At 41.4% G+C, this 7,675-nt stretch overlaps 1 protein-coding gene across 1 annotated transcript; it reads right to left on the bottom strand.

Moving 5' to 3' along the window:
• Window positions 1-5,226: 5,226 nt before the first annotated feature.
• LOC145956973 (uncharacterized) lies at window positions 5,227-6,396 on the bottom strand. The gene has a single exon (XM_083073106.1). It carries the CDS (start codon window positions 6,394-6,396, stop codon window positions 5,227-5,229), a length of 1,170 nt encoding a protein of 389 aa, XP_082929232.1.
• Between the last annotated feature and the right edge of the window lie 1,279 nt (window positions 6,397-7,675).

The following is a 7,675-nucleotide window of genomic DNA, read 5'->3' on the forward strand; positions in this document are numbered from 1 at the left end:
AGACTCCAACATAGACACCTTAGTGTTGAGGAATATAGGCAACAAATGGAGTTGCTTATGATGAGGGTTGGAATAAGAGAGGAAGAAAGAACCACCATTGCTAGGTTTCAAAGTGGCCTAAACCTAGAGATTAGGGATAAAGTTGAACTATTACCCTATAGAGATCTAAATGAGCTATTCAACTTTGTGTGAGAGTAGAACAACAACTTAGAAGGAAGCCTACCCTTAGGAAGGAATCTACCTCATACCCTAGAAAGGACTTCAAGAAGGAGGGTCAACCCTCCTATTCAAAAGAAAGGCCACTAAAAGAAAAACAAAAAGAAAAACCTTCCGATGAGCCTAGAACTAGTTCTATTAAGTGCTTTAAGTGCTTGGGAGGGGACACATAGCCTCTCAATGCCCCACAAAAAAGACCATGATCATTAGGGGTAATGAGATCCTAAGTGAAGAAAGCACTTCATCTTCTTCATCCTCCTCAAGTGAAGAAGATGCTAGTCTTAGTTCTAGTGAGGAAGCACCATGTGAAGGTGACCTATTGGTTGTCCAAAGGTTACTTACCAACCAACCCAATGATCAAGACCAATCACAAAGATAGAACCTTTTCCATTCTAGATGCAAAATTTTTAAGAAAACTTGTTCTCTCATTGTTGATAGTGTATCTTGTAATAACTTTGTAAGCCAAAGGTTGGTTGATAAGCTTAACCTAACTACTATAGTCCATCCTAAATCTTATAAACTTCAATGGCTTAATGAGGATGGACCTATAGAAGTTAAGGATCAAGTAAATGTTCCTTTCTCCATTGGAAAATATAAAGATGAAATTTTATGTGATATAATTCCAATGGATGCAAGCCACATTTTACTTGGAAGGCCTTGGCAACATGATAGGAAGGCCATTCATGATGGTGTTACAAACAAAATCCGCCTAGTTCACCTAGGCAAGAAACATACCTTGACTCCTCTTTCACCTTCACAAGTGATGGAGGATCAAGTATTTATGAAATCAAAAAAAAGAAAAGAGGAGAAAAAGAAGGTTCTAGAGTTGGAGGGTAGTGTCTCCTCCAAGGAAGTTGTTCCTAGAAGTCAATTTTTAATAAAACATTCTATCAAGAAATGTCTTCTAGTTGAACAACCTCTTCACCTTTTTAATACTAAAAAGACACTACTCTTGGAAAAGAGTAAGGAGGATAGTGTCTCCTCCAAAAATCTTATGCAAAAGGAAAGTCACTTTTTAATTCAAAATGATTGCAAAAAGACTTTTCTTCTTCACAAAGATTTTAGCTCTTTTTCTACTGCTGCCACAACCTTAGAGCTTAAGATCCACAACCTAAACATTTTTGAAAATAATGGATCTCAAGTTCTTATAGTCTTGTGAATAAGGAGTGGACTTCACCTAGTTCTACTTCTTATGCTACTACTTTGGTGGTGCCCAAAGTAGACAGTCATTGTCTCTTTAGGACTTCTCTTTCTTTAGTTATTCTAATAAAGCACCCAACCTTTGGTTTATATTGTTTATTAGATACATCTTATGGTGTCTTATTTTCTATTTTTGATCTTAAGGGAAGTTCAAACTTCTTTGAACTTAATTTTACTACTTCCCTTCAAGACCAAATTAGATTCTGACTTTTCTAAACTCTTTACACCTTCTTCCATGATGTATCTAACATTTAATATGATCAAGGGCTGTCTAGGTAGTTTCCTTCTTATATTCACTTTGTTTTCTTGTAGAAGCCTAGGTTACTACATAGGGTACTTTAGGCAAGATATCTTAGTATATAGAACTACTTCATTAGTTTATTATAGTTTTAGCACTATCACATTTTTAGGATTTAGTTCTATACTTAGAATACACTATAGTGAGGATCCTATTCTTATGCTTAGAGAACCCATCCTTCCTAGTCTAAGGACCCTTGCTAGAACTATAGAAGGAATTCCTCATAGGGTGCACTTTCCACATATGTTATATGAATATGTCATCCCTAATGCTTTGTGTTTTGTTGTAGGTGATGTTATCTTTGTGGAAGGACCACTGGATTTGAGGACAAATCCTTTCGAAGGGGGAGGGTATGATGGAAATCTAAACCCCAAGGATCCCTTTGGAAGAAGAAAGACCAAGAAGGGTGAAGGTTGATCTAAGGAGTCTCCATTATACATACTTGTATAGTTGATTTCTTGTACTTTGTATATAGTAGATACTTGTATAGGAATATTTTTGCCTTTGTATTTGTGAGGCACTTTATTTCCTTTTTAGTAGCTATTGTATATTGTTTCTAGGGTAGGTTACTTGGACACTTTGACTCCATTTAACCTAACCTAGAAATACATTCTTTTCTTAGTTTTTCTAGTAGGAGTGGCATTAGAAAATTAGAGAGTGTCCTTAGTAAGCTAGAGAGTACTCCTAGCAATTTAGCCAAAGGTGGTCCTAGGCTAAAATTTACATATTGGACTCATTTTACTCCTAATTTTTCATAGATTTGATTTAGCTAGGTTCCATTCCCATTGAATGAACCTAACTAAACCAAATTAACCATTTTCAAACCGAATAGAGTAATTTAATTCCAAGAGGCCGCCCACCTTACTTGTGTTCACACTTGTGTTCACACTTGGCCGAAATCTATGGCACTCCTCAAGCTTTGAAGCTTGAAGCACAAGCTTCTCCTTGGCTAGCTTACCAAGCAAGCCAAGTGAGAAGCTTGCTCTCCAAGCCTCTTAACTTGGACGGTTTAGCTAGACTCAACCATGGTTCCTAGTGAACCATGGTCAAGGCTAGCTTGCTCTCTAAGCTTCCTACTCCTATATACTTGTAAACCTTACCTTGTAAGACACTTTTGGATGTATTGAGATTTCATTTCTGAAATTGAGTTCAGATTTCTCTCTTCTAAAAGTCCCTAAACCTCTTTGATAGCATCCAATTCTCTTATCCATTCATAGAAGAGTGTGGTGAGAATTGAAGGGGCTTATCTCTTCATCAAGGAGTGGCACCTCTTGGGAGTGTTCTCTACCAAACCGTGGTGGTTCTAAGGTCTCCTCCTCCATTGGAGACCTTAGCCAAGCCTAGGAAGAATCAAGGAGCCAAAGATCTAGGGAGGAACTTGAAGAGGAGTCAACAACAATCCGGTTTCTCAACAAGTATTCCATCACTCTTGATCTCTCTGTCAGAGACCTCAACTTGCCCATTGGTTTGAGGGTGATAGGCAGTGGCAACCTTATGATGGACTCCATAGTGTTCTAGAGCCCTCTCCAGCTGAGCATTACAGAAGTGTGAACCTCCATCACTGATAAGTATTCTGGGAGTACCAAATCTGCTGAATATGTGCTTCTTGAGGAACTTTACAACTGTTTTGCCATCCGCCTTGGGTGTAGCAATGGCTTCAACCCATTTTGAGACATAGTCCACTACCACAAGAATGTACTCATTTGTGAAGGAAGAAGGCAGTGGACCAACAAAATCTATGCCCCAGCAATCAAACACCTCAACTTCCTGCATGTTCTGTAAGGGCATCTCATGCTTCCTTGTGATTCCTCCGGCCCTCTGACAACTGTCACACTGCTTGGCATGACTGTGGGCATCTTTGAAGAGTGTTGGCCAGTAAAATCCAGCTTGAAGCACCTTGGCAGCTGTCCTCTCCCCATTGAAATGTCCTCCATAAGGAAAGTTGTGACAGTGCCACAAAATACTCTTGGCCTCCTCTCTTGACACACACCTTCTCAGTAGGCCATCTACACCAATCTTGAACAAGTGAGGGTCATCCCACACGTAGTAGGTAGCATCACGGAGGAACTTCTTTTTCTGGTGCCATGTGAAATCTTCAGGGATAACTCCAGCTGCCTTGAAGTTTGCCAGGTCAGCAAACCAAGGCCGCTCTTGCACCATAAACAGTTTCTCATCAGGAAACTCCTCCAAGATCTCCCTCTCCTTCAAGGTCACCTCATCATTTATGAGCCTTGAGAGGTGGTCAGCAACCAGATTCTCCTTGCCACTCTTATCTTTGATCTCCAAATCAAATTCTTGAAGTAGAAGAATCCACCTATGAGTCTTGGCTTGGAATCCGGCTTGGTGAGTAAATACTTAATGGCTGCATGATCTGTGAACACAACCATTTTGGAACCAATCAAATAGGACCGAAACTTTTCCAATGCAAACACTATGGCTAGCAACTCTTTTTCAGTGGTGGCATAATTGATTTGTGCCTCATTTAAAACCTTGCTAGCATAGTGAATGGCATGAAAAGTTTTAGCCCTCCTTTGGCCTAAGACTGCCCCAACCGCATAATCACTAGCATCACACATGAGTTCAAAATCTAGTTTCCAGTCCGGTGCAGTGATTATGGGTGCAGAGGTAAGTCTAGCCTTCAAAGCTTCAAAAGCTTTCAGACAAGAATCATTAAAACAAAAAGGAGTGTCTTTGTTTAGAAGATTGCTTAGGGGTCTGGCTATCATTGAAAAATCTTTTATGAATCGCCTGTAAAAGCCAGCATGCCCTAAGAAACTCCTAATACCTCTAACATTGATGGGCGGAAGGAGTTTTTCTATTACCTCCACTTTGGCAGGGTCAACTTCAATGCCCTTGTGAGAGATCTTGTGCCCCAAGACTATCCCCTCGGTCACCATGAAATGGCATTTTTCCCAGTTGAGGATAAGGTTGGTCTCCAAGCATCTTCTAAGCACCACTTCAAGATTGGTCAGGCACTCGTCAAATGAAGGCCCGAATACAGAAAAATCGTCCATGAAGACCTCAATGCTCTTTTCCACCAAGTCGGAGAATATGGCTAACATGCATCGTTGAAATGTTGCAGGAGCATTGCACAGTCCAAATGGCATCTTCCGATAAGCAAAGACACCAAAAGGACATGTGAAAGCGGTCTTCTCTTGATCTTCCGGATCCACCACAATCTGGTTGTAGCCTGAATACCCATCAAGAAAACAATAGTATGCTTGGCCAGCTAATCTCTCAAGCATCTGATCCATGAATGGGAGTGGAAAATGATCCTTCCTAGTAGCCTTGTTGAGCTTCCGATAATCAATACACATTCTCCACCCTGTGACGGTCCTAGAAGGAATTAACTCATTCTTCTCATTCTGGATAACCGTCATGCCACCCTTCTTTGGCACCACCTGTACAGGGCTCACCCATGCACTATTAGAGATAGGGTAGATTATCCCGGCATCCAACAACTTAATGACTTCCTTCTTCACTACCTCCTTCATGACAGAATTAAGTCTCCTCTATGGTTGAGCAACCGGTTTGTACTCATCCTCTATAAATATCTTATGCATGCAATAGGCTGGGCTAATTCCCTTGAGATCAGAAATAGACCAACCAATTGCCCCTTGATAAAACTTCAACACTCTCACAAGCCTCTCCTCCTCCAATGTGGATAAGGAGCTACTTATGATAACCGGCTTGCTTCCACCTTCTTCTAGAAACACATACTTGAGATGAGAAGGGAGTATTTTCAACTCAAGCTTCAGGGTAATCACCTCCCCTTCCTCCTTCGAATCTTCCATGTGCACTGAATCCGGTGTCACCTCCTTATATGAGTCAAGGCTCTTCAGACATGCCTCAATCTCTCTATCTTCTTCCTCATGGAGGTATTCAACCATATTGATTAGGACTTTCTCCAAAGGGGTAGTAAAAGAGATATGCTTCCTAGTATCTTCAACAAGGCCATCAATTACATCAATCCGGAAGCAACTGCTCTTGTCCTTGGGGTAGTGCATGGCATCAAGAACATCAAAATTGACTTCTTCATCATTCACTCTCACCTTAAGCTTCCCATCATCCACATCAATTAGAACTCTTGCGGTCTTCATGAATGGTCGGCCAAGAATGAGAGGTACATCAACGTCCTCTTCAATATCCATCACCACGAAATCAGCGGGAAACAAGAAACGGTCCACCTTCACCAGAACATTCTCCACAATGCCATGAGGATACTTCACAGATCGATCCGCCAACTGCAAAGTCATGCGAGTAGGCTTCACCTCCAAATCACCAATCCTCTGAAGCATTGATAAGGGCATGAGATTGATGCTAGCCCCCAAATCAAGCAAAGCCTTCCCAATAGCTAAACTCCCAATAGTGACTGGGAGAGTGAAACTACCAGGGTCCTTGGATTTTGTTGGAAACATCTTCTGAATGATAGCACTACACCCCGCCTCCAATGTAATGGTCTCCTCTTCAAAATATTTTCTCTTCTTGGTGAGGAGCTCCTTCATAAACTTGGCATATGTACGCATTTGCTCTAATGCCTCGGAGAACAGAATGTTGATCTGCAAGGTCTTGAAAATCTCTAAGAACCGAGCATATTGCCTCTCCTTATCCCTTCTTGAAGGTGCATGAGGATATGGTAAGCTCTTGGTGGGTGGCACCTTCACAATACTCCTCTCCTCCATGGGTGCTTTCTTCTTTTCTCTACTGACTCCTTCTATCTCTTTTTCAATTTCTTTTTCTTTCTCATTCTTTTTGGCATTTTCATCTTTCTTTTTATTTTCATCAACCAACTCACTTCCTTCACTCCTTCTCCATACTCCTGGGCCCTCCAAGATGATCTCTTCATCAACACTAGCATCATCATCTACACCTGTGTCAATTTTTTCTTCGCTCTCATTCTTCTTCTCACTCTCCTTCACCACAAACTCCCGACTACTCCTTGTAGATACAACATTCAAATGCCCCTTCAGGTTTTGCTCGGTGTTGGCTGAGAAAGATCCTTTTTGCTACTCTGCTAGCTGCTTTGCTATTTGCCCCACCTGTATCTCCAGATTTTTAATTGAAGCATCAGTGTTCTTTTGGTTGGACATAGACAATTGCATGAATTGTTGCAATGTTTCTTCCAACTTGGTGGTTCTCTCATACAAAGGTGGATGTTGGTGTTGATGTTGAGGCCTACTACTTGATGAAGCATTCATATCTGGCTTGTTTCCACCATAGTTATTTCTCCACCCCTGATTTGAATTTTGCGGATAGGGGTGTTGAGAGAAATTTTGCCGCCCTTGATTCCCCATATAATTCACTTCTTCACCTTGGGAATTAGATGATCCGGCACAATAACCATTAGGGTGGTCACCTCCACAAAAATCACATGCCATAACTTGTTGCATAGGAGGAGCATTAGAGTGCATAGCTTGAAGTTGTTGAGGAAGCTTGGCCATCTGTTGATTCAAGGCTTCAATCTGTTGGGAAAGTATCTTATTTTGAGCTAACACTGCATCTTGAGTGCTCAGCTCCAAAACTCCTCTCTTGGGTGAAGAGCTTCTAGCATGCTGGCTCCTAAAATCAGTGGAAGCCATGGACTCAATGATTGTGATAGCCTCTTCAGCAGTTCTAAACATGACTGACCCTCCAAAAGAAGCGTCCAATATCATCTTGGTTTGAGGTTGTAACCCATTACAGAAAGTTTGAACTTGATGCTCCAACTCAAAACCATGATTGGGGCACCTCCTCAACAGTGATTTGTACCTTTCCCACGCTTCACATAATGGCTCATCCGCACCTTGAGCAAAAGTAGCAATAGCAGTTCTAGCTTCAGTGTTCTTGGACGGGGGAAAGAACCTGGCTAAGAATTTAGTCTCCACATCCCTCCAAGTGATCAGGCTTTGGTTTGGCTAAGAATGAAGCCAAGCCTTAGCCTTCCCATTCAGAGAAAATGGAAACAACCTCATGAATAGCGCC

Source organism: Cajanus cajan, chromosome 1 (assembly GCF_000230855.2).
Source record: "Cajanus cajan strain Asha chromosome 1, NIPB_CcT2T_4, whole genome shotgun sequence".
Lineage (NCBI taxonomy): Eukaryota > Viridiplantae > Streptophyta > Magnoliopsida > Fabales > Fabaceae > Cajanus > Cajanus cajan.